Source organism: Octopus sinensis, linkage group LG3 (genome assembly GCF_006345805.1).
Source record: "Octopus sinensis linkage group LG3, ASM634580v1, whole genome shotgun sequence".
In the NCBI taxonomy this organism is placed as follows: Eukaryota; Metazoa; Mollusca; class Cephalopoda; order Octopoda; family Octopodidae; genus Octopus; species Octopus sinensis.
Window position 1 is genome coordinate 11257774 of NC_042999.1, and position 27986 is coordinate 11285759.

The following is a 27986-nucleotide window of genomic DNA, read 5'->3' on the forward strand; positions in this document are numbered from 1 at the left end:
GGAAGTCCTATAAATTTGTTGGATGTGTTTGCCCCTAAGTATTTCGTGTCCTCATCGTGCGCTTGGTGCTTTTTATGTGGCACCATTTTAAAATGTTTGTCTTTCTGAATCATACGAGAGAACTGAACAAAAATGCCCAAAAAACCTATTTATTTTCAAACACCTCTCCAACCATGACCTGTACGTTATACATTCTGAGAAAGGAAATGCTTTTCTGCCCTCATCACTTAGGACCTCATTTAAAATCATTCCCACAGTTTAGATTGTCATCATTTAACCCTTTCCATATCATCTTGAGGCTGACCTTGCTTTGGTTCTACGACTCAAAGTTCCTGCTTGAAAGTGATCGTAATTTAAACTTTCCATTAAAATTTCATGTCAATTCTAATCACCAGCTTTAATTATGACAAACTTATTATACAAAATTCCTTATTATGAGGAAAGTGTGTTTCAGTAGAAATATTCTAGCAACAAGATTGAAGCTACAATTTGTAATTCTGTCTTCTTCAAAGCAAAGCTGAATGCTAAGCTGTGGGTTACACAAGAAGAGACCACAAAAGCCAACAGCTGTAGTGTTGCAGCTGTAGTGTTGCTTTGCTTGTCTTTGTTCTGGTCCTTCATAAACTACAGGAAGAGACTGAGCCCTTGAGATAATCCTACATAAGCTACACTGTCACACTGTAATCCATCAGTTAAACCTAAGCAATGTTATTGTGTAATGTGGTCATCAATAAGGGGGAGATGTCCCCTGTATCTGAAACGTTGCGTTTGTAGATGACCCCTACTGTTTAACACGAATACCTACGTGTCATCATATGCTGCTCCAGCGGAGTTGTCCCCGGTTACACCTTTTTCTTGCCAGAATATCAAGTGAGAAGCTTTACCCACCTCATTCATCATCATCATCATCATTGCTCTAATGTCTGCATTTGTTTTTGATGTTTGTGTGAATTCCTTGAAGTAGATTTGCTACAGTCCGATGCCCTTCCTCTTATCAACCCTCACCTGTTCCCTTGAACACCACAACTGCATTTTGTCAAGACAAGGGGACACTACACAAGCACATGGTGGGCTTCTTTCAGTTTCCATCTCCCAAATCCACACAAGGCTTTGATTGGTCCTCAGTGTGGCCAAAGACCCTTGCTCAAGGTGCCACACAGTGGGACTGAGCTCCAAGCCACATGGGTGTGAGGGGGGGGGAGTGACCATCTCAGTCAGGCAGCCATGTTGTGCCTCAATTCAAATAGGAAAGAACTGTTGTGAAAGTTTATTCTCAAATCTCTAAAATATCTGTAAATGTTTCAAAACAGATGTTTAGTTCCATCCATTTCTCTCTCTCTCGTGTTTAGCTTCAGCTTTGGTTCAGCAGGAGTTTGTACATTAAAACATGAAACCATGGTGTTTGGGATAAATAATTACTAAACCTAAATAACAGCTCCTGGGGTGTGTGTGTGTGTGTGTGTTGGGGGATTAGGAATCTAGGGGAAGGATTACAGTTTTAGGTAATTCCCTAAACCGATGTCATCTAAAGACTTTTGCCAGAGCCTAACACTAGAGTGTGGTGGGTGGGGTTTCTGTGTCACTGTATTCTACTAAAGTTAGGGTTTCTGTCTGTGTGATGTGTGTGTGTGTGGGGGGGGATTGTACTTGTTATACTTGAAATTAAACTGCCATTACTGAATAGTTCCCCCCCACACTCCATTGAAAGGAGGGGGAGTCACCAGCTGCAACAGATTAGATGTTAAAAATTTTAAAAAAAACCCAAAAATCAAATTTTCTGTAATGTCCACATAAAAATATCTTTCCCTGAACTGTTTGGGTCTTGGGTCTTCTATGAATGTGACTAAAGTGTTTGCCATCAGTGACCGATGGCTGGTGTATATTTTTGCCAGCACGGGTAATATGGCATCACGCAATAATTAGGATTTAATTTCATCAACTTTCTTTGTGTTTAATGATGAAATGGAGACTAGTTTCCAAAAGAAACCTTTATGAAAATAAAACCCAATTCCTCATTTCTATAACTCCCTCCTCCCCCAGCCACTCTCATTTATACCCTTTCCTTATTTCAACATTTTAGTTTTAGGCCGTTGCCAGTGCTGCCTCGACTGGTCTCCATGCTGGTGGCATGTAAAAAGCACCAACCGATTGTAGGCCGTTGCCAGCCTCCCCTGGCACCTGTGCCGGTGGCACGTAAAAAGCATCCACTACACTCATGGAGTGGTTGGCGTTAGGAAGGGCATCCAGCTGTAGAAACTCTGCCAGATCAGACTGGAGCCTGGTGAAGCCTCTTGGCTTCCCAGACCCAAGTCAAACCGTCCAACCCATACCAGCAGGGAAAGCAGACATTAAATGACGACGATGATGATGTAAATTAATCTGATTGCCCAATGATGGATATTTCTGATCATGAAAGTTCAATAAACCAATAATATTGGATTATATGGGTTTATTGGGGTGATCTTTGTTTTACTGCATGTTTAGCTGGGGATTTTCTATTCTGGTTTCAGTTTTACTTTAGGCTCAGATTGTCCCAAGTTTGCATTAAAACATTGGAGCCTTTTGCATTTTGGCACCAGATTCATTCCTCCTGAAACATGCTGCCTTTGTGTCAATTAATTCTGAAGATAATGAAGAATTTAGTTTAAAAAAATAAAAGGAAAGAAACTATTCACTTAATTAATCTGGTTTTTAGAACATGAATAAATGTGGAATTTTGATCAAAGATTTTGATTTCGAACATTTTAAAAACAGTATGCTCCAATGGATGTGTAATGTCTGTGTGCATACTCAACAGAGTATAAGTACCTTGAGAGAAAAGTTGGACCTAAGAAGCATCAGCTGTGGTGTGCAAGAGAGACGACTGTGCTGGTATGGTCATGTGTTGCGTATGGATGAGGACAGCTGTGTAAAAGTGCCACACCCTAGCGGTTGAGGGAACCTGTGGAAGAGGTAGACCCCGGAAAACCTGGGACGAGGTGGTGAAGCACGACCTTTGAACATTAGGCCTCACTGAGGCAACGACTAGTGACAGACCTTTGGAAATATGCTGTGTTTGAGAAGACCCGGCAAGCTAAGTGAGACCATAATCTCGTGGCCTATGCCAGGGGTGTAACCAGCCCACTTATACATACCTTTTCTTCATTGGATACTAAACTCTGCTTGCGAAGACCTGTTGAGGTAAGTGAAATCAAAATCAAATTCGATGACTGGCATCCGTGCTAGTGGAGCGGTAAGAGTACCATCCAAACGTGATCATTGCCAGAGCAGCTAACTGGCTTCCATGCCAGTGGCACGTAAAAACCATCTATTGAGCGTGATCGTTACCAGCGTCGCCTCACTGGCACCTGTGCTGGTGGCACATGAAAAAGCATTCGAGCAAGGTCATTGCCAGTGCCGCTGGACTGGCTCCTCTGAATTAATCCAAGTCAGTGTTTACATAATCATTGGCGAAAGCATTAAATGTGTTAATTAGCAATTAGTATTAATAAACACCAGGAGTTTGAGTTGTTTTATCAAAATATATTTCAGTTGCTTTAATCGAACTGAAAATGTGATTCCGATGAAGGGACAATGTCCAGTTGTAAAGATACTCATGGAATTGGTTTATGTTGGAAAATAATGATCCTGAGAACAGTATAAGGACAGAAATTAGTGGAGGGCCTGGCTGGATTAAAATAACTCACCACAGAGTTTCAATATAGAATGAAATTTCGTGCTCTGGTACTTGGACAATTTGCCTCAATAACGAGAAGAGATGGATGGAAGAAAAAGCACGACACAGCCACACAGTCGAGGGGGTGGGTTATCTGGTGACCCCACTAGTGTCAGTGTTACGTAAAAAGCACCCGTTACACTCAAGTGTTAGGAAGGGCTTCTAGCCAAAGAAATCCAGCCAAAGCAGAAATTGGAGCTCAATTGGGGTCTTCTGGCTCATCAGAACTTGTTGAACTGTCTTACAAAGATGGGGGTTCAATGAAGAGGGTCAGTCTGAATTAAAAGTATTACATATCTCTGTCCAACCCATGCCAGCATGGAAAACGGACCTTAAACAATGATGATGATGATGATTTCAAACAATTGTGAATTCTTCTCAAAGCCTTCTTTGCTGCCATTTCTAAAGAAACATACTGCAATAATCTCTCCTCTAAAACAATAAGAATTCCTTCAGCCAAAACTAAGTTGTCTCCCTTCGCTCTACAATTAAGAACATTTTCCACTCCCAGAAAACCTTCATTTAACTTCCTAAATTCTTTCCAAATCATTTTTAACCCCCCCCCTCCCTATCCCTAAATAATATCTGCCAGCATGGAGGGCGGATGTTAAACGATGATAATGGTGCTGCTGAAATGCAACTTTAAACAGTTTAGGAAACCTTCAACCATCTGACAAGTTTTTCCCGACCCACTTTTTCTCTAAAAAATAAAGTTTTAAACAGGCAAAGCAAGCCCCCCCCCCTCTAGTCAGAAAGCAGCTTACATTAGAAGGGAACAATGATTATAATTGAAAAATAACCAAAATTCATTTTTTCCTCAGAATCCAACCAGACAAAAAATGTTTTTCTTTAATTGCAAAAATAACTTGTTGAACTGTCTTACAAAGATGGGGGTTCAATGAAGAGGGTCAGTCTGAATTAAAAGTATTACATATCTCTGTCCAACCCATGCCAGCATGGAAAACGGACCTTAAACGATGATGATGATGATGATTTCAAACAATTGTGAATTCTTCTCAAAGCCTTCTTTGCTGCCATTTCTAGAGAAACATACTGCAATAATCTCTCCTCTAAAACCTTGCAAGTGGATTTGTAAATGGAAATTGAATGAAGCCCTATTTTGTGTGTCTACCACTGTCTAGACATCGTGTGATGCCTGTAAACAAATATCAACATAATAAAAGTGATTTGGTTTGCTTTCAGTTTTCCATGCAAACCCAGGCGAGGGTTGGCAACAGGAAGGGCACCTGGCCAGAGAAGAATCTCTCTTAACAATCCCTCTCTGAGCTAAAATGGAAGTGATGATGATGTTTGTTCTCTGAATTGATTGTTCCTTGTTCTGAAGGAAAGTTTTCATTGTTTACAGTTTTCAGAAATCTGTTTTGCATTTGCCTGGGTTTTTTTTTTTGACATATTTTTATATTTGTTTTATTCAGAGGGTTTTAAAGAAGCTGCCGAAAAATTCCGAGTGGAATCCGGGATTCAGCCTTCAGTGGATTTGGATCAGCTGGATGAGAGGATTAAGATTCGAGATGCTATACAGAATGGTCGTATCCAAGAAGCCATTTCACTTGTTAATAGTCTCCATCCAGAGTTGTTAGACAATGATCGTTATCTCTATTTTCACCTGCAGGTAACACCTACAACATACGCTTTCGTTATCTCAATTTAAGGGGCTGGGGTTTATTGATTTTTATTGGTAATTCACCCACCCACCCACCCCATTTAATTTCACATGTAACACATTTTGGATATCATTTCAGTTAAGTTTCTTTCTGTATTGCATTTTACCCCCTCCTGGGACCTGGCTGTCATAGGACCAAATTTTATAGCAATATTTTACACACCCTCTTCGGACCCGATCATCACAGGATCTTCTGTCACAGTGTGTTTGATAATAAACCTGCCTTTACAGCCAGGTTTATAACCCCCACACACACACACACAAAATGTCAGTGCCAAGTGGATAATCTTTTTTAATCCCACATTTCTTGTAACTGAGACTTCCATTTCTTTGCTTCACTTCATAGATTGAGACGAAGTTTACATATTTACGGCTGGTTTTCTTGCACAATGTCCTTGTCGTGTCTGCTGCTGCTGCCTTCCCCTATCCTCCACCCCCACCCAACCACTAGGCTCACCTCCCTTCTCCTGCACACACCCACACCCTATTCTTACCATCATCCCTCCCCTCCACCACACACACATCTACCATTGATCATTTCATCCTTTAGCATTTAAACCAGCCATATTCATCATCATCATCATTTAACGTCCGTTCTCCATGCTGGCATGGGTTGGACGGTTTGACCAGGGTCTAGGAAGCCAGGATGCTGCACCAGGCTCCAGTCTGATCTGGCAGTGTTTCTACAGCTGGATGCCCTTCCTAACGCCAACCACTCCATGAGTGTAGTGGGTGCTTTTTACGTGCCAGGAGAGGCTGGCAACGGCCACGATTGGTTGGTGCTTTTTACATGCCACCAGCACGGAAGCGAGCCCAGGTGGCGCTAGCATCGGCCACGTACGGATGGTGCTTTTTTAGGTGCCAGGGTAGGCTGGCAATGGCCATGATTAGAACCAAATATTCTATTTTGTGTTCAAGCCAGCCAGATCCCACCTCTCACACCTACCCTACAATGTCATTCTAAGAATAAAACAATTACAAGATAATGCAGGATCATTTCAAAACATTGCATTTGGTAGCGGAATCTGAACGCCAGAGTTCAATCCCTCTTTCATTCTCCTTGAAGCCAATCCTTCTTCACCCAAACATTCATCCCTCCATCGCTCACCTGTCTTCTAAATGATTCTGTTGCTGTAAATCATGAAAGCACAACCTCTTACTATAGACTCTATCGCCATCCCTGCACTGCATCCATCCATTCCCTGCCCCCCCCCCCGTCCCTTCCAACCTTGCCCACCTTTCCTGATTCTTCTGCCTCCACACACTTTTTTCTGCTCCACTTCTTGAGTATGTCACCTTCATGGTATGATGCCCTACTCGCTCCTCTCTTTCTGGGCCACTCCAGCCACCCGTGTAAGTTGCTAAGTCTCTCCTCCATCGCCTGCTCCACCCCTCACACAAGCCAACCACACTCTTTACTTCCACAAACGACAATCCAACCTCACTAGTGCTGCTGCTGCTGCAACAGGAAAATGCTTTCAGTGTTTGGCTGTGAGGGGGGCAATGACAGTGGAAATGTCTGATGGGCGTTCCAGTGTGGAACCCTTGTTTTATTCAGAATGGGAGGACTGTCCATAGACATGCAACCAGGTGAATACCCCCCTCTCAGTCACCATGTCTTCACTGTATCGCTTCTCTGCTCATTGACACACTAAGCCTTCAACATGGAGCAACTGTCAGGATAGAAGCCCACAAAATTGTCCACCATCTTTTCAATAACATCCTCATAAATTTTTTTTTTTTAAATCTGCAGCATCCATGATTTTCAGAAACATTTTCCACATAAATTGTCGAAGTATGGAATAAACTTTATCAGCCATTAGCTGTCAGGACACTGCATCCTTCAAAAATCCCATGCTTCCCAAAATTCACCAACATTATTCCTGACATGCCCATCCACCCTTTCATCTTTAGGACTCTTTTCATGTCCACTTTTATCTGTTTTTATGTTTTATTCTGTCTACAGTAAACGTACTTCTAGTTTTCATTTCCATTTCCTTTCTTAAATGTTGGCTTTCTGTCATCTCTTTAACCTTTTCTGATCAGTTGTAACACACCTGAGCACTAAAGATGCACTAAAGATTATTATAAGTTATTCACTGGTTGGGTTTGGGTTGGCAAGGTAGGAGTGTCAGTGTGGAGAACAATCAACAAGTAAATATAAAACATCCAGTCCACTCTGCTGAGTGGTTGGCATTTGGAAGGGCACCCAGCTGTAAAAACCTTGCTGAAACTGACCTCACCTGTGCTTGTGCCAAGTAAAAAGCACCAAGTCCACTCTGCTGAGTGGTTGGCATTTGGAAGGGCACCCGGCTGTAAAAATCCTGCCAAAACAGTCAGAAAAGTCTGCTGCAGGCTTCTGCGTGGGTGGTTCTTGTCAAACCCACCCACCCATGGCAGGTGGACATTAAACAATGATTACAACCAAAAGTATTGTTAGAAATGTCTTGACTGGATGTGTTCAGGAGGATTTGTGTCTGCTGAGGACAGAAGGATTTTCCATTCTAGAAAAATCTGAACCCAACCCAACTTCTCCATGTTTTTTTCTTATGTTTTTTTTCTCTTCCTTTTCTTGTTTTGTTTGTTGTAGCAACAACACCTCATTGAACTGATCCGTGACAAAGACGTGGAAGCGGTCCTAGAATATGCCCAAAACCATCTGGCAGAACGTGGAGAAGAGAATCCAGAAATCTTATCAGAATTAGAAAGGACTTTAGCTCTTCTGGCATTTGAAGACCCAGAGAATTCTCCATTCGGAGAGTTACTCCATCCGTCTCAAAGACAAAAGGTTCGTTATTGAAAATTAAAAATACTTTATTTTTGCAATTAAAGAAAAACATTTTTTGTCTGGTTGGATTCTGAGGAAAAAATGAATTTTGGTTATTTTTCAATTATAATCATTGTTCCCTTCTAATGTAAGCTGCTTTCTGACTAGAGGGGGGGGGGCTTGCTTTGCCTGTTTAAAACTTTATTTTTTAGAGAAAAAGTGGGTCGGGAAAAACTTGTCAGATGGTTGAAGGTTTCCTAAACTGTTTAAAGTTGCATTTCAGCAGCACCATTATCATCGTTTAACATCCGCCCTCCATGCTGGCAGATATTATTTAGGGATAGGGAGGGGGGGGGGGGGTTAAAAATGATTTGGAAAGAATTTAGGAAGTTAAATGAAGGTTTTCTGGAGTGGAAAATGTTCTTAATTGTAGAGCGAAGGGAGACAACTTAGTTTTGGCTGAAGGAATTCTTATTGTTTTAGAGGAGAGATTATTGCAGTATGTTTCTTTAGAAATGGCAGCAAAGAAGGCTTTGAGAAGAATTCACAATTGTTTGAAATCATCATCATCATCATTGTTTAAGGTCCGTTTTCCATGCTGGCATGGGTTGGACAGAGATATGTAATACTTTTAATTCAGACTGACCCTCTTCATTGAACCCCCATCTTTGTAAGACAGTTCAACAAGTTCTGATGAGCCAGAAGACCCCAATTGAGCTCCAATTTCTGCTTTGGCTGGATTTCTTTGGCTAGAAGCCCTTCCTAACACTTGAGTGTAACGGGTGCTTTTTACGTAACACTGACACTAGTGGGGTCACCAGATAACCCACCCCCTCGACTGTGTGGCTGTGTCGTGCTTTTTCTTTCCATCCATCTCTTCTCGTTATTGAGGCAAATTGTCCAAGTACCAGAGCACGAAATTTCATTCTATATTGAAACTCTGTGGTGAGTTATTTTAATCCAGCCAGGCCCTCCACTAATTTCTGTCCTTATACTGTTCTCAGGATCATTATTTTCCAACATAAACCAATTCCATGAGTATCTTTACAACTGGACATTGTCCCTTCATGGGAATCACATTTTCAGTTCGATTAAAGCAACTGAAATATATTTTGATAAAACAACTCAAACTCCTGGTGTTTATTAATACTAATTGCTAATTAACACATTTAATGCTTTCGCCAATGATTATGTAAACACTGACTTGGATTAATTCAGAGAAAAATTGCACACAAAAAAAATTGGGAGCTGTTTTACTTTACCTCCTCCTATAAATATTTCTTCCCCCATCACTTCTACTCACCCTATACCTTAAGGTTCCACTATTTTAACTCTTTCCAGCTTCCTTTCAGTCTCTCTTCTGTAAAAGGAGTTGCTGTGAGCCTCTTTCCTTTCTACTCTTGCCCACCTCAGTTGAAGGAGTTCTTAGTTTTGCAAGCTGTATGGTAACTTCACTCGTGCTGCCGGCATGAAACGGTACCCAGAACATGCTCTGGGGTAGTTTGGTGTTAAGGCATCCTGCTGCAGAAGTCAGACCAAAGCAAACGTTGACACACAAATCGACCCATCAAGCCGTGTCAAATATACAAGGGTGAGTCAAAAAGTAATGCCATTTTGTTTAGGACAGGTAGAATTACTAACACAGGAACATGTATTGTACATCAAAATGAAGCTGGTCCTCAGTGGATCACATCCCTACTTCTCAACATAGTCACTGTTTCTCTCAATAGCAATGTTCCACCTTCGAATGAGAGCATGTATCCCTACCCTGTAAAATTCTGTTGACTGTTCTTTGAGCCACTTCTTCACTGCAAAGTCAAAGAGACAGCAGCACCTTCTTTTGAAGGCCCGTAACAGGTGATGAAACATGGGTTCATCATTATGAACCGGAATCAAAGAGGCAGTCAATGGAGTGGCACCACCACCGTGTTCAAGATGCAAAAGTCAGCTGGAAATATCATGGCAACTGTCTTTTGGGATGCTCAAGGTATCATTCTGGTCGATTTCTTGCCAAAAGGGAAAACAATAAACTCATAATAAGCTTCACTTTGATGTATGATACATGTTGCTGTGTCTCAAACAAAATGGCATTTCTTTTTGACTCCCCTCCTATCGTCTTACCCGTACCAACATGGGAAATGGATGTTAAATAATGATGCAGTGATCTTTAATTATGTTGCCATTAATTTAAACTTATATATCACTAATAACTTAATGCCTGTATAACATGGGTCAGATAGGGGCCAAGGATGTGCATTGGGGTTCAGTGTCCGCTCTGGCTGGATGCCCTTCCTAATGTCAACTACTTTACAGAAAGTATTGGATATGCTTTTTCCCGGCACCGGTTCTTGTGAAGTTAGCAAATAATCAGAAAGACAAAACCTGTTGACAGGGTGCAGTGGGTGGCTTTGTGCCAAGTGTTGAGGGGCCAAAGTAGGAAAGAGGAGCAGGAACAGGTGTCTTGTTGTAGAGGAGACGTATGTGTACCCCAGCAGGGAAGGGAGAAAAGGGACAGAAAGAAAGATGGATGGGAAGAGGCACAATCAAGAGATGCAGTGAAGAGTGGACATGGCTGGAGGCTTGGACAGTTTAGGGGAATATAAAGGAAAATAGTTGTGGGTCAGGGATATGCCACGCCCCATTCTCTGAGAGGATCTTTGTCTTGCCAGTCCATTGTGTAATGTGTTTGGCATTAGGAAGGACGTCTAACCATAAAAACAAATGTGGGACCTTGGTGCAGTCCTTTGGCAGTTCCTATCAAACTGTCCAACCCATGCCAGCATGGACAAACGTTAAATGATGATGACGATGACAATAAATTACATTGAAAAGACCCGTTTTTTGGGAAAGTTTAAATTCTTTCACACAAAACTCTGCTAAAGCAGACCATGTTGTTGTACAGATTGTAATAATTGTATGGGGTTGTTTACCTTTTGCTAAGACTCGTTTGTTTAATTGCAGGTTGCCAGTGAGCTTAACGCTGCCATTTTGGATGTTGATTCCACCCCTAAACTTGCAAATCTTCTCAAGTTATTGTTATGGGCCCAAGAGGAATTAGACAAGAAGAAAGTGAAATATCCGAAACTGGTTGATTTGGCCAAAGGAGAGATTGACTTCCCAAAATAATTGATTTCTTGGGGGTTTCTTTTTTTTTGTTTGGTCTATCCAGGAAAAAAAAGAAAGAAAGAAAGAAACGACTATCTGAATAAACTGATATTTAGAAGAACTAATTTTGGGGGCATCGAGTGAGACCCAATCAGTTGGAAGTTGGCGGGCTTTACCATTTGTTTCCAAACCAGATTTGGTAAATATTTATGGTTTATTGTATATTGACATTTCTTTAAATATTTGTTGCTATGACAACAGCAAATTTCAGTTGTTTTCTAATAAGGACTTCTGGAAACTTTAACTGCACACTTCATGTGACTCTCTTTTCACCCATCAAACAATAAAAAAAGTTTTTTTTTTGTTATTTAACTTATTTTAAACCAAAATCTTCGTTTGTTTATTGCTTCTAAACTACTCTCTCCAAATTTGGTTTTATTCTCAGACACAAGACCTGTTAACCTTTTGCTTAGAATATTGGTGAATTCCTTCCATGTTAGCGTCTTTTCGACAGCCCAACGTTTCTCTTTTCCTTCCCCGTCACCAAAACATTCTTCTTCTTCCACAGTGCCAGAACCGATTTCTTTCTATCCAGAACCAAAGCAGTCATTTCCCCTTGAACACATCTTCGTCTGCTTTTCATATTCCAACCATTTTTGTTTTGCCAACTCATTCCTCACTAAATGTTTGTCTACCTTTCATCTGGTCCATTTTTGCCTTTGACCAATTTAACAAATCACCAGTGACAAACTGACCCCTAATATTCCATCTCCCCACAAACCCTGCCATCATTGATACAATTCAATTCTAAACTTCTAGCTTTTTATTTTTAACAGAAAAGCAAAAAATATTCCAGTAAACTCACAAACAAAACACAAGGTAAAAGCTTTCTGCTCTAGGCACAAAGGCTGAAATTTGGGGGAGGCATTAACCCTGTTCAACTGCTCCTTTATTTTATTGAATCCCCCCAAAGGATGAAAAGCAACATGCTCCTTTGATGGCATTTGAACTCAGAAATCCAGAAGAAATTAAAAATATCCTTTACACCCCTCCTGCACAAATTTTTCCAAGTTTTGACACTTTAGAGACATCAATCAAATCTTCTGAATCTGGACCAAGACTCATAAGATCTGATGTCTCTAAAGTGTCAAAACTTGGAAAAATTTGTGCAGGAGGGGTGTAAAGGATATTTTTAATTTTTTTTTTTTTAAATAATTCTTTCTTGAATTTCCCCCTTTCTCTTATTAATTGATATACACTGGGCAGAGACATTTGCAGTTTCAGGTCTTCTTTTATTTCTTTCAGCCAATTAACCAAGGCCATGCTGGGGCAGTGCTTTCAAGGGTTTAGTCGAAGAAATTGACCCCAGGACTTTTTTCTTTAAAGTTTGATAATTACCCTATTAGCCTCTTGCTGAAGAACTGTTACGTTACAGGGATGTGAACAAACCAACACCAATTGTCAAGCTATACCAGGGACAAACTGATATTGTTGCAAGTCTGTGTTTGTCCCCCTAGCATTGCTTGACAACCGATGCTGGTGTGTTTACGTCCCCGTCACTTAGCGGTTCGGCAAAAGAGACCGATAGAATAAATACTGGGCTTACAAAGAATAAGCCCTTTGCTCGGCTAAAGGTGGTGCTCCAGCATGGCCGCAGTCAAATGACTGAAACAAGTAAAAGAGAGATTAAATTGGTGTGTTTAGGACATAAAAATTTCACTTTATGTTCATTTTAAAACAAGATGGCGTCAGACAGGCTGCCTAAAAAAAAAAAGTTGAATTTCTTGTTTAAATGGTATTAAAAGGATTTTCAAGTGTATCTACAAAATCTTAAATATCTTTCACAAATATGATGGGGGCAGCATCTCTGAATAACCTAGAATTAATGTTGCAGATTTAGAATTTGAATAGAATTGTGGTGATGCTGACAGTTCAATTATTCTGTGTTGTCGATGTTGAACTGAACCGGAACGCTGGGCCAATTGTCTGTCTCGAAAGAAATGTGAAATACCAAACAAGCAGTTTTAAAAACAATTTTATTGTTAAATAAAAATGTCAAACATTGATTTCTGTAAATTTTCTTCCTTTAGATGTAATGGATAAGAAATAACATTGCTCTCATAAGACAGCTGTTGTTGTTTGCTTCATATTGGACAGACCCTGGTTTCAGATATCCACAACAGGGTTAAGGCAGGGTTCTAAATTTAGTCGTTTATTTTTTCCTTTTAAATCAATGTTTATAAACCATTATGACTGAAACAAACCAACAACAAATCTTTGTTTTACAGCCAAAATATTTCAACAACAAAAGGGGTGGAAAAAAAAAATAAAAAGGGTATTAAAAGTTATAAAATTGGTTGAGTTATTGTTAATAAATTTAATATTTCAACTGGAATGTCGAAAAGGAATTTTCAAGGAGTTGCTCCTCATAAAAATTGAGGTATTCTACAAAACGTAATACTTTTAGCCCTGCAAAACTGCATTAAAACATTGGTTCTCAGAACCTTCGGACAAACACATCACATGATTCAATGGATGTTTGGAATCTTTCAGATAATTCTGGAAAATATAAAAATAGAAGTATGTATAGTTTTGGTTACAAGGGATCCTATAAAGAATCAAGGCATATCAAACCGAAGCACCCCACTAATTGGTTAGGCAGAATCATTACCATTTTATATTTTTGAAATGAAGGAATTATGGACAGGACAGGTGCCCTCACCTTGTTTGTTGTTACATTTTGGCTGGTGTACTCTCCAGCCTTCAATCAGGTGTCCTGCTGGAATTTTGAACCCAACCCTTTCACTAATTGGGGTACACTGTTCTCATTCCTAAGGTATTCTTTTTTTTTGCTGATGTTATTTTTTTCTGTTGATATTATTTCCCAAATCCCTGCCTGGGTATCCAAGGGTTAGTTGCCCACACTCTTATCCACTACATTATGTACCTGTAGGCAATTATAGATAAAATATCTTAGGTTTATAAGCCCCAAAGTTGCCTACAGGCATATAGGTTACAAACCCTTGCATTGTGAGTTCAATCCCTGGCAGGGACTTGAGAAATATACACGCTCACCTACAAAGGCAAGTAGAGGTAGCTCTTAGACAAACAGAGCAGCATTGGCCATACTCAAATGGTGCCTTTTGAATGCTGGTGTCAAGTGGCACACACACACACGTTTCTTTCCATCTCACAAGGCTGGTCAGCCCAGAAGCAGAAGACACTCAAAGTGAAAGTGGTTTGCACTGCCTGGCTGTGTGGTTAAGAGCCTTGCTTTGCAGCCACATAGTTTCAGGTTCATTCCCACAGTATGCCACCTTCAGCAAGCATCTTTTGTTTTAGCCCCAGGCTGACCAACACCATGTGAGTGACTTTGGTTGGTAGATGATGTGTGAAAGCCTATCACGTGTGTGTGTTTCCCTTCTTCCAACACCTTGACAACCTATGCTGGTTTGTTTATGTCCCTTAACTTAGTGTGGGAAAAGAGACTGATAGAATAACAGACTTCAAGAAACATATAGACCGGGGTCAGTTTGTCCAGCTAAAACCTGTAACAGGATCTGGAATCGGTATCACTGAAGGGGTGTCGATCCGATCCCGTCACATACAATTTAGTTAGATATAACAGACGAAGTCAGGTTATCGGTGAAAGACAGCAGTTTGTTTATTAATCGCGATGGTGTACGTATATCTGATGGGAAAACGACAGCCGAATCTGTTGTACAGCTTCTTGTTCGTTGGTTGAAGTGGTTTGATGTCGTCCGCGGCTAAGTCGGTGTGGTTATCAGAGACTACCAATGCACGTCTGTTCACGATGGCTGAACGGCCAGAGAGAATGAATCGAGTTTAGTGTTCCTTAGGGGTCAGTTTCCCGCTCATGTGCATGGGGAAGACTTCCGGTGGCCACCCGGAAGTAGTCCCATTCTGCGCATGCGTGCTGAACCTTACACAGTAGCATCACTACAAACCCTTCCAAATGGTAACCCCCCCCCCAAACAAAAAAACAAAAACAAAATGCTATGTAAATATTTAAGTGAAAGATGAAAGAGGACTTACGTGAGCATAGGAGAAACCCTTGGCTTTCTCGTTCTTCGATGCATTTTTGCCAATCCAGACAAAACATTCTTTCTTTGTATCAATCAAAAATACATCCTGCACAAAAAGACAAACAGACAGATATAGAAATCAGTGAGACAAGTCAGGGTGGACGGTTTCCCTACTGTAGAGACACACAGTAGAAACTTGCAGTTCGAGCTGAGACTTGTGCAAATCTTTGTCTTCAAGTACAAACGGGAATCCACAATACGAGAACAGAAATCGTCCCAGCTTTAAGGTTTATTTCATTTAATAAAACCAGTTTACATATTTCTTTTGCATTCTTCTCATCATTTCACATCTGCCTTCCATGCTGGCATGGCTGAGACAGTTGAAGAAGAACTGGCCAGGCTTCTGTAATTGCCTTGGCAGGATCTTTACAGCTGGATGCCCTTCCTGACACCAACCACTCAGCAGAGTGGGCTGAGTGCTTTTTATGTGGCACAGGCAGAAAAAAATAAAAAAACAAACTTTCAAGAGGAGAGGAAGTGATAGTGAGGTAGAGAGACTTTGCTGTAGAGGAAGTACAAGGTTACCTGGCTAGAGAGAGAGAGAGAGAGAGATCAGGAACGAGGAGAGAAACAGGTGTTCTGCTGCAAAGGAGATGCATGGTTCCCCAACCTGAGGGAAGAGCAGGAGGAGAGAGAGAGAGAGAGAGAGAGAGTGTGTGTGTGGATGAGACAGCAGGATAGAAATGGTGGCAAAATGATGGGCATATTCACAAGGGGTGGGGATCAGAATATAAATAGGATGAGTGAAGGCAGAGAGAGATATAGATGGTAGCAAGTGCCAGGGCAGAACCTTGAGGAGGTTCGAATGATATAAGTGGCAGGATATTGCGAAATTACATATTTGGGGCATTGGTGAGGCCCTTCCTCAGACTCGCATCAAAGCAAGAGGGTAGATACGTATAGAAATAGGAGGGGGAGGACCCAACTGACTTTAGTGTGTGTGGGTTTATATATTACATCAAATGTGTTTTCACCTGCAAAGTCAGTCATTAATCTTGTGACGGTCCTCAACATCTTGACATTTTTAGACTTTTGGCAATATTCTGTGCTTGAGAAGATCTGTCAAGCCAAGTGAGGTCGTAATTGTGGCCAATGCCAGTGTTTCATATCTGACACCCATGCTGGTGGCATGAAAAAGGCAGCTTTGGGGTGGTTTCGGAGGGGCATCCAGCTGTAGAAACCTTGCCAGATCAGATTGGAACCTGGTGCAGCTCTTCAGTTTACCAGTTTTTAGTCCAACCGTCCAAGCCATGGAAAGCAGCTGGTTATGATGATGATGATGATGATATATTTGCAAGACCCAATAAAATGAAGGTGTTTTAACGACAAGGACACCAAGGTAGAGTCAAGGACAGTATACCCATGGATCAAGTGTGTGGACAGATACTCTTGTACCTCCTTGAGTCTATGCAAATTTGTCCTCCCAGTTATGCATACATCCACAAGTATGGACCAAATACATTCAATATATCCCATATATACTCGAGTATCTGTGAATCTCAGGTGAAAGTCAACCCCCTATTTTTTGCCGAAAAATTGAGAATTTTCCATAGACCCTGTATAAAAGTCGACCCTATTATTTCATGAATAGGATAACATTTGTGGGTGAAAATACCGGATTATCCTGTACGTAGAAATAACGCTGATACAAAATTGTGTGGCTGCCTTACTTTTGGCTGCTCTTTTGGTGGAATGCTTATGGTAAAACACCATTTAATAGCAAACACTAAACGTCTGCTGGTGATGGGTGCTGCATCACTTTTACTAAAATTTATGCACAGGATATGCTGCAAGCTTGCATGCATCTTGCAGCACAATAAATACGTGTCATTCACAAACAGGGGCTATTAGCCAACAGCACGGAATTCGTAGCGAGGCAATGACTTCCAGAAGCCTAAAAACGTTTGGTTAATTGCTAGATCAGTGGTTTTTAAACTTTTTTTTTTGTTGTGAAATCCTTCGACATTAATTTTAAAAACATGGAACCCCTGGGGTTTTGCAGAACACCATTTGGGAATCCCTGCTCCACATTAACAACTCTACACCATATTATGGACGTTGCACATGACATCCTGCAACTGTTTTTTTTGAAACGCACCGAGTAAGTTGCACCATATTACGGTAAGTGGTGGCCAGGCAGGTAGGTTACTAATGGTAAGGTAACATAATTCTGAGGTATAAATTGATTTCACTCAGCTCGTCTCTTAAGTTTGATGGATACAAATAAAAGAGAAAATGTAAATATTTATAAGAGCTGCCTTGTTTATCCGTTTTGTTATTTATCAGGACGTTTTGATGCATCGAATTGGCAATATTGCTGTCATTGGTTGGATTCCCTACTGCTGATATGGCACTTTGGATTCTAGATTCAATTTCAGCCCCTCAAAAGGGGCTGTCCATGTAATAGTCGACCATAAATGTGGTCCAAAAAATTTAACTTACACACAGAGAAGAGTTTAGTCTGGCATACAGTGCACAGCGCCCCCTTTAGGATGAAGATCGAACAGAGGGAAGGTTCCAGCTGGGCTGTAGGATAAATAATAAGAGAAAGAGAGGTGAGATGTTCACTTACTGCACTGGACAAATTCGATCTGCTTAGTTTGCCTTCACTCTCCTCCACTAATTCCATCTTCAAATGGCCTTCAGCATCGGAAATCCTGCAGAAAGAAAATTGGAAATCACTTAAATAGATTTTCTACAAATTCCCACAGACGCCTTCAACCGAGAAAATATCCCTAAAAACGTCAAGTTGTGAAGGTTTCTTTGACTTTTTTTAATTTCAGGTGACCGTTGACTGTTTAAGGGACACAATCAGAAAATATTAGTTTTAAATTGAAGAACGCTGGATTAGGTCAGATGAAGTTCAGTGAAACCGATTTTCTGGGACTGAATTCTGTTGTCGTTAGCAACGTTCAGCTCTTTTCTCCATGGCCAGACACAAAAGACTGAAAACAAACGACACTGCTTGTGTGAGAGAAATGCTTGAAGGAAGAAGTGGTCGTGAGGGAGAGAGAGGCAGAAGAGGAGTTGGTGGGGAGGGTTGTGAAAGTGCAGAAAAAAGGGGAAAGTGAAGAGCAGAACAATATTAAATGTTTGCAATTTTCGACAAGGAATTATGAGGGGAGGGGGGGGTCAGGTTGATTATTTTGTGGATCAATATTTCACTGAAGATGGAAGCCAAATTGAATTTGGTGGAAGTCAGACTGGAAGGAATGCTTTGAAGCATTTTGTCTCCTATTTTGATCTTACTGGTTGGCCACCTTAATGATAATGGCCCAGCTGCAGCACCAAGCAGTGGCTTCTCAACTGATTGGATGTGTTGTTTTGTCTTGGTATAAAAGATGGGTTTTACAGCAAATATTCTGCTCAATACCACAGATTTGCTTGTCAGTTGTTTGACCTTAAACCAGTTGAGCATGTCCCTTGGTGGCTGACGATATGTGCATCTCTGATGACGAGCAGAAATAGTGGGGGAGCATCATAGCCATGTGTTGAGGGGGATTCTTGGAGGTCTAGATAATTCACCTCTGGAATCCTGGGTGTTTCATTCATCATCCTTAGACAAACCTTATTCTGGGACCTTTTGAGCGAGTGGGCTACTCGACCTGAAGGAAATTCTAACCAGGCCCCACCTACAAGGTCATGTGTTGTTTATCTTGATATGTGATCACCATGTTGTACACATATGGTTGTGATGCATGTGCCTAGTGTACCCTTATCAGATGGGTATATTGGGCTTCATACATTTGTACCCTAGTGTCACTTTAATGGTGTGTGCTGCTCTCTCCTTTTTACAATAAGTAAAAGGCCTGAACTTATGGGGGTTGGGTGTTGGTGTTTGTTAATTACATCAGTGCCTGAACTTGACTGGTCCTCATAGAATGCCATGCAACGCAGACAAACACAGTTTGGACATACAAAGATACACTTATTGCATTATCATTTCCATGTCAAAATAAATATTTTCTGAGGAAAATTATGATTCATTTGAAAGTTCTGGATGTGAAGTTTCTTTTTGTATAGTTTTAATTAAAATCTAAAAGTCACAAATCACGTCAGCCTCCCTCAAACACCCTCTTATTTCCTTTGCATTTACATCAAACCATCCAACCCATGAAAGCATTTTCCTTTTACCAGTCATTTTGGATACAATGGTAACAAATCCGCATCCCACTGATGCTTGAAAGCAACTGAGTAAGAGGAGACAGGGGCCCGGGTGTGAGGTGGGGACGGGTGTGAGGGGAGGGGGGGCTGCCATAGTTACGGGACATGCAGTGGCCCAATGTCCGAAAATCTATTATTTTTGTGGTCATAAGTGCAGCTGGTTGTAAGTCAAGGAGAAGGTGTAGTCAATTACATCAACCCTAGTGTATCACTGGTACTTAATTTATCAATCATGAAAGGATGAATTTCAAAGTTGACCTCTACGAAATTTGAACTCAGAACTTAGCAATGAAGAAATACTGCTAAGCATTTCATCCAGCGTGCTAACGACTCTGCCAGCTCCCATTTTAATTGGTTAATGATTCTGCCAGCTCACATTTTAATTGGTTAATGATTCTGCCAGATCACATGTTAATTGGTTAATGATTCTGCCAGCTCACATGTTAATTGGTTAATGATTCTGCCAGCTCACATGTTAAATGGTTAATGATCCTGCCAGATCACATGTTAATTGGTTAATGATTCTGCCAGCTCACATTTTAATTGGTTAATGATTCTGCCAGATCACATTTTAATTGGTTAATGATTCTGCCAGTTCACATGTTAATTGGTTAATAATTCTGCCAGATCACATGTTAATTGGTTAATGATTCTGCCAGCTCACATTTTAATTGGTTAATGATTCTGCCAGATCACATTTTAATTGGTTAATGATTCTGCCAGCTCACATGTTAAATGGTTAATGATTCTGCCAGCTCACATGTTAATTGGTTAATGATTCTGCCAGCTCACATGTTAATTGGTTAATGATTCTGCCAGCTCACATGTTAATTGGTTAATGATTCTGCCAGCTCACATGTTAATTGGTTAATGATTCTGCCAGCTCACATTTTAATTGGTTAATGATTCTGCCAGCTCACATTTTAATTGGTTAATGATTCTGCCAGCTCACATTTTAATTGGTTAATGATTCTGCCAGCTCCCATTTTAATATAACTGAATCTTTGCATTGTGGGAAAAGTTGAAGTTTTATCATCAGAAATATCAGTGACTTAAAAATGAAAATTAATTAAAGTCAAAGTTACCTGAACAGGTGCAGCTTACCTAAACAATCTGTTGATATCATCATCATCCTCGTCGTCATCTTCATCGTCATCATCATCATCATCACCATCCGCCTGTTTCTTTTCAATGCATTGGTTTATTAATTTTTGGAATGAATTCTTCAAAAGACAAATGAAAATACATCGTCAACAACAACAGCAACAACAATCCTTCCTGCTGAAGGTGCAAGGCCAGCAACTTTGGGGTTGGAGTTAAGTTTATTGCATTGACTCCAGTACATGACCGGTACTTATTCTATTCAGCCCGAAAAAAATTTAAAGTGAAGTCAGAAGAAATGTTGCTAAGCATTTTTCCCAACCTGCTAACAATTCTGCCAACTCAATCCCTTAATAATAATGGTTTCAAATTTTGGCACAGGGCCAGAAATTTGCAGGGAGGGTACTAGTCGATTGCATCAATCCCCTCGTGTTCGATTGATCCTTAATTTATTGACCCCCTGAAAGGATAAAAGTCTACCTCAGTAGATTTTGTACCCAGGATACGCAGATAGATGAAATGCCGATAAGCATTCTGTCCAGGATGCTTAACATTCTGCCAGTTCGCTGCCTTAATAATAATAATAATAATAATAATAATAAACCACAACCAATGCCCAAGGTAAACCACAGCACATACCTAAGGCACACGAAGCTGCATTTGGTAGTGCAGTGAGAGCACATCATAAAACTAATAATAAAACAAACTCCCAAACACCCTAAAAGCCATTAACCATTTACAATACAATCTGTACCTTTGTGTGTGTGTGCATATATATATGTATGTATGTGTGTATATATATATATATATATATATATATATATATATATATATCTTTTCAGCAAAATTTAGATTCAGATGAATATGGTACTTAAGTTAAAGGCACCAGAATTTGGTATGGCATTATCCATATAATTCAAAATGGGGTGATTATAATCAAAATAAGCAACAAGGATGTCCAAGGTAGAGTAGTACAATTGTTTCATGCTACTTCATTTTATTAAACAATGTAAGTATTACATCAGTTTTAAAATGTCGAGCAATCTTCAGCCATATATAGAATTTTTTAATTAAATGCACATTTATGAACATTTTTAATGTTGGCAAATGAAATAAATATAAAAATGCACATTGTCCATTTAATTAAAAAAAATTCTATATGTGGCTGAAGGTTGCTCTGCATTTTAAAACTGATGTAATACTTACATTGTTTAATAAAATGAAGTAGCATGAAACGATTGTACTACACTACCTTTGGATATCCTTGTTGCTTATTTTGAGTATATATAAATATATACACACACAATCTTGTATACACTGACATCAAAAATTTTAACATTTTGGCAAGTTCTTATTTCTATAAGACAGCAATCACATAAGTGTGTTAATTGGATTAATGAGATTCTTACCCCATCATCCATATCCTGGTTAATAACTTCAGATGTTGTCTTTCCACCTCGGTCATTTTTTAATTCTTGGCAAAAGCAATTGGCCTGAAAAGAAAGCAAATATCTAAATTTATATTTCTGCAAAATATTTCCATGTAATATTGAACAAAATACGGTTTTACTCACTTTCAAAATATTTACAAAAATTACTGAATCAGATTTCAATTTTTCTGTGGAGCTAAATGAACTGAATTTAAAATCTATGTCGTTTAAAGAAAAGGATCAGTTAAAGTACAAACGGGACCTTACACTGTCATTTAAAGAAAAGGGTCAGCTAAAGTACAAACAGGACCTTACTCTATGTCGTTTAAAGAAAAGGGTCAGCTAAAGTACAAACGGGACCTTACACTGTCATTTAAAGAAAAGGGTCAGCTAAAGTACAAACAGGACCTTACTCTATGTCGTTTAAAGAAAAGGGTCAGTTAAAGTACAAACAGGACCTTATTCTATGTCGTTTAAAGAAAAGGGTCAGCTAAAGTACAAACAGGACCTTACACTTTGTCGTTTGAAGAAAAGGGTCAGTTAAAGTAAAAACCAGTTTCTTACCCTGTGTCGTTGAAAGAGGTTGCTTTCATCACCATACCACTGGATAATCTTGACCCCCATATCCAACAAGAAGATATCTTCTTGGCTCAACAATTTACGGAAAGCAACCTGGAAAGAAAAAGAGACACATCATCGTCATTTAACATTCTCCTTCCATGCTGTCATGGGTTGGACGGTTCAACAGGAGGGTGGCCAGGCAGGTGCCTGCACCAGGCTTCTTTGTCTGTTTTGGCAGGGGTCTTATGGCTGGATGCCCTTCTCAACACCAACCACTCTGCAGAACTTATATAGAAATTTAAAAATCAAATTGATATTATATGAAAATGGAAATTAGGAATAAATTCTTAAAGAAACAAGACATATTAATTCTGGAAGGCTTTTAAATGTGAGAGAGATTGGTTACCTTCCCTGGAACAAGTGTGTTGTGTCTACAGAAAGCAAGTTAAAGAGAGAAATCCTTTTCTGAAACTAAAATCAGCGAAAAGCCATTTTCATTTTTAAGTTTGTCCCAAGATGTTACGAATGGCCCCACATCGCTTTCCCTCTTCTCAAACATGCAATTAACGTATACAAGCGAAGACAACCACTCCAACCCCCAGTGTGGTTGGCAGGGGGCACTGCAGAGTAACTTGTTCTGTTGACAGAAATGTGTCTATGGAGAGAAATTTCCAGCCATCCCAAAACCCCGTGGATGACTTTTGAGAAAGTTTCAACCTGCCTCAGACATATTGGAATTAGGAACAAGTTTTGCTGTGTCTTGGCAGAGTCATTCCACCAAAAATATTATCACATGTATTGGTTCAATTCCACTTCTTTATTTATTAGTCAATTGGTTAAATATCTAACCAACTAATTGACCGTTTGTTTAATTTGTTGGTTAAACAATCAATCGTTGTTGTTTTTTTAAATTTTTGTTTGTCAAAGTTCTTTTCTTCCATTCGCAATCTTTGCAGTGACCATCTCACCCCACTTCGCTACGGAGGCCATGTGTGCCTGCATGAGACCGTGTGTGTGTGTGTGTGCATGGGTATTGCTGACCTCTTTCAGGGTTCAGTGTTTGCCTTTTGTCCACTGTAGATTTATAGGTTTATGGTGTGGGGGGGTTTTCCTGCGGGGGGGGGGCGATCCGAAGATATGGAGGTGTGTCTGCAATTATCTACATGCATATGTATGTGTTATTGTGTGCATTCCTGCATCTATCTGTGTATGTACAGGTGCGTTCTTATGCAGGTGTGCATGTGCGTGTGTTTGCATGCATGTTTGTGTGTGCACATGTATGCGTGGTGTGTATGTACGTGTGCTTGTACATGTATGTGCATGGGTGTATGTGTAGTTGTGTTTTCCTGTGTCTTTTTATGTGTGTGTGTGTGTGTGTTCTTGTGCTTATGTATGCCTGTATGTCTAAGTCTGTCCATTCTACCTGTTTATCTAATTACCTGCCTCCCCCATTGACCTACCTAATTAACTAATAACAATCCGACTCGTGGCCGATGCCAGCACCGCCTCGACTGGCTTCCGTGCCGGTGGCACATAAAATACACCAATCTGACCGTGGCCGTTGCCAGCCCCGCCTGGCACCTGTGCAGGTGGCACGTAAAAAGCACCCACTACACTCACGGAGTGGTTGGCGTTAGGAAGGGCATCCAGCTGTAGAAACATTGCCAGATTAGACTGGAGCCTGGTGCAGCCTTCTGGCTTCCCAGAACCCCGGTCGAACCGTCCAACCCATGCTAGCATGGAGAACGGACGTTAAACGACGATGATGATGATGATGAAAGGAGTAGAATTGAACCAGTGCATGTGATATTGGCATAGTGACTCTCCCAACACAACAAAACATTATAAATATATTGTGTGTGTGTGTGTGTGTGTGTGTGTATATATACACACACACACACACTCGTACATGTTTTCTTTCTATGTGTACATGTTATCAATACGTGTGTGTGTGTGTGTGTGTGTGTGTGTGTGTTTACAGTGGAGTGCAAAAGGAGGTATGTTATAAGACTTAATTAATTAGAGTCATTAGCACATTTAATTAGTTAGCCTCATTTCTGATATTTTCAGTGTCATTAATCATAATAATACATTTGTCATAACAATGATCAGAACTTTTATTGTAAGGGGTTTTCTTCTCTTCATAACTGTAGACCCACCTTTTGCATTGCCCTCTATTTAAATATTTAGTTATAATCCTTGCCTCTTAATTGTCAATCTAGCATCCACCCAGAATCTTCAAAAATCACTAATCTCATCAAGTCTTACCACTTCATTCATCACTCATTCATCATCACTCATTCTCATCACTCAGAGCAGCTTTTTCCCTTCAAATACCACACACCAACATATCTTATGTATTTTTTATATTTTTCAACAATGATCTTTTCCACATATGTAAATGCTTTCCTTCATTTTTGAAACTCTGAAGAAACTATAAAATGATGCACATGCATCAGCTCTGGGTGCACTGCAGCTTGTTGCAGAAACAGCTGTAAGCTAATGAAGGTCATTGCATAATCTCCTATTCCTTTGTCGTTTCTTTAATTTCAGATTCTCAACGATATTTAGATTGAGCTTTAACGCCAAACTTTTACCTTCACCATCGATGCCCAACTGCAAATATTAAAAGATTTATGTTAGCGTATTTACCTCTTTCACTGAGACTTTCTTACCACTTTCAGTGTAAAACAAGAGACGTGGTTTGTATTCATCCGGCTTCACAGGATTAAATCCGCTGGCTACGCCACCTCTCAACACCCTAAAGAAATAATTTTTTTTAAAAAGTTTTAATTAAGCTTTAACAAAAAATGAGAGAAATAAAAAAATTTTTTTAAATCTTAATCTCAAGAGGGAAGGCCTTGCCTAGGATCTCTTATAGCGACTTAAAGACTGGTGAGGCCTACAAGACCAGTCCAGCCATCTGTGAATGTGGAGACCATACTGGAGCGTCCCTTTGTCTGCTTTCTACTAACCCTAAGCCCTACAGACCTGCTGGAGTTAAATAGAAATGTGAAGAACTGTATAAAGAAACTTATGCTTCAAAGAATGAAAAGGAACACTAAGTTTATCTAATTATTTTAATTGAATTTTTGTCAATTAACATCATTAATATGAGACATTGTTAAAACCTCAAAGTATACTTGTTAAAACCTCAAAGTATACTTGTTAAAACCTCAAAGTATACTTGTTAAAACCTCAAAGTATACTGTCTCCATTTTAAAAGATGCTAGAATATTCTTTTCTACTCTACAAGGCCCCAAATTTTTGGGGAGTAGGGGGGGGGGCGGGCAGTCGATTACATTGACCTCAGTATGCAACTGATACTTAATTTATCGACCCCAAAAAGATGAAAGGCAAAGTCGATCTTGGCAGAATTTGAACTCAGAATGTAAAAACATGAAACACTGCTAAACATTTTGCCCGGCGTGCTAACATTTCTGCCAGCTCACCGCCTTAAGATGACAGAAGCAAAAGAGTTGTATGCAAATCTAGAAAATTCTTTGCTACAAGTTTATTTATATTAAATGATTTTAATTGAACTCTTGTTAACTAACATCTAATTCTTAAGATGTCATCAGAAGTGAAATCTAGGAATTACAAAAAGAATATTTAGCCCTATATTTATTATGAAAAGCTGAAGAGCATAGATTGAACAGGATTCATATTTTAATTGTACTCAACTTTGAATTCATTTAGATAAACTCCGTCCAATGTAGAATTATATAATTGTGATACACAATAGATTTAAATCAAATTAATTGATGATTTGGGGAAATACATTTTAAAATAAATTTGAATTTAATTTGCCAAAATATTTTCTTTGCTTTGAGACCGAGGAACAGGTCACGGTCCCAAAGCGACAAAAATAAATTTGAATTAATTAAAGTTCATCATCATTGTTTAACATTTGTTTTCCATGGTAGCATGGGTTGGACAGTTCGACTGGGGTGTGGGAAGCCAGGAGGCTGCACCAGGCTCCAGTTTGATCTGGCAATGTTTCTACAGCTGGATGCCCTTCCTAACGCCAACCACTCCGTGAGTGTAGTGGGTGCTTTTTAAGTGCCACCAGCACAGGGGCCAGGTGAGGCTGGCAATGGCCACGTTCGGATGGTGCTTTTTTTTTATGTGCCACCAGCACAGAAGCCAGCCAAGGTGACACTAATTATGTAATTATTCAACTGATGGTATCTTAATGAAACAGCTGTTCAACAGAAAATATACACTATTTGAAATTGTATATTTCTGCTTGTTCTGTTCAATATTGTTGCTTTTAAAGATCATTTTAGCTGATTATGTAAATATATGCAAATCACTCCCTGCCGAATTACTGCAATGTAATTACATGTTCGAATCTAATGACTTCTAATTTTTAAGCTCTTAGTTACCATGGATTTATTCTTTGATCCTTACACATTAATTCTCTAAATTTTTTATTTACCAACACTTTGAAGTTTCATTTATTCTTCTTGAAAATAACCTCATAAATTCACTCTCAGACACGGTTTTAACATCACAAGAAAAGGTCATCAAGAAAAGTTTGCCATTTTCCCCTCATTTAATCTTTTACATAGTCTTTTTTTCCTTTCTAAATAGTAAAGAAAATAGTTCTATTTTTATACTCACTCAATTTTAGAGAAATAACTCCTGAAAAGATCTGATTCATGTTTATCACACTCTCTATGTTGTACAGGTATGTCATCCAGGTATGTATCTAATTCAACGGTTTTGTAGGCTGCAGTGGCATATTCATCCTGAACAGCAAAAGAATATACATTATTGTCATAGCATCTCCCTTTCCTATGCTTGCATTGGTCAGGGAGATCTTTCTACGGCCAGATGTCCTCCTTCCCATCACTAATCCTCACCTGTATCCAAGCAAGGTGAGATTCCACATGAATTACACCACTTATACAACAACAACAATCACATACAACAACAACAGAAGCTTTCTTTCCAGTTTCCGTCTGCCAAATGCACTCACAAGGTTTTGGTTAGCATCGGCCAAAGTGTCCTCTGATTAACCAGACAGCCAAGCGTTTGTGTTTGTAACCATATGATTTGAGGTTCAGTTACCCTGCAGAGCACCTTCAGTGAGGGTTTTCTATTATAGCCTGGGGTTAAACAAAGTCTTAAGACTTGTATCAAACATTGATAGTAACTGAAAACTAGTACATAAAAGATTAAACATGTTGCCTAGATTAGTAAGAGCAGTTTTGAATTTCCTCTGGAACCCAATAACGGATTTTAGAAAGAGAAGCAGTTCACTGGGTCCTGAAATCTTCTAGACACACACAAAGTATCTCTGACTGGGTTTTGTTACTTTTTAAAGACTATCTTGGAATCGCTTAAT

The 27986-nt window shown here is 39.7% G+C and overlaps 2 protein-coding genes across 4 annotated transcripts in view; one reads left to right on the forward strand and one right to left on the reverse strand.

Annotated features, from left to right (window-relative positions):
* Positions 1-11654, forward strand: part of LOC115209808 (glucose-induced degradation protein 8 homolog) — an 82233-nt gene extending 70579 nt beyond the window's left edge. For all 3 annotated transcript variants that reach the window (XM_029778361.2, XM_036500849.1, XM_036500850.1), the window contains 3 exons: positions 5152-5348; positions 7990-8187; positions 11128-11654. In XM_029778361.2, coding sequence (XP_029634221.1) covers positions 5152-5348; positions 7990-8187; positions 11128-11292 — 560 coding nt within the window. In that variant the 3' untranslated portion in view covers positions 11293-11654. The remainder of the gene's footprint in view (positions 1-5151; positions 5349-7989; positions 8188-11127) is intronic.
* A 1634-nt stretch (positions 11655-13288) lies between these two features.
* LOC115209888 (gelsolin-like protein 2) overlaps positions 13289-27986 on the reverse strand; it is a 67896-nt gene continuing 53198 nt past the window's right edge. Inside the window, exons 6-13 of the mRNA XM_029778471.2 lie at positions 27260-27387; positions 25286-25394; positions 22637-22744; positions 22052-22135; positions 20646-20764; positions 17950-18034; positions 15328-15423; positions 13289-13830 (exon numbers count right to left, since the gene is read on the reverse strand). Of these exons, the coding sequence (XP_029634331.1) occupies positions 13735-13830; positions 15328-15423; positions 17950-18034; positions 20646-20764; positions 22052-22135; positions 22637-22744; positions 25286-25394; positions 27260-27387 (825 nt within the window). The 3' untranslated portion in view covers positions 13289-13734. The remainder of the gene's footprint in view (positions 13831-15327; positions 15424-17949; positions 18035-20645; positions 20765-22051; positions 22136-22636; positions 22745-25285; positions 25395-27259; positions 27388-27986) is intronic.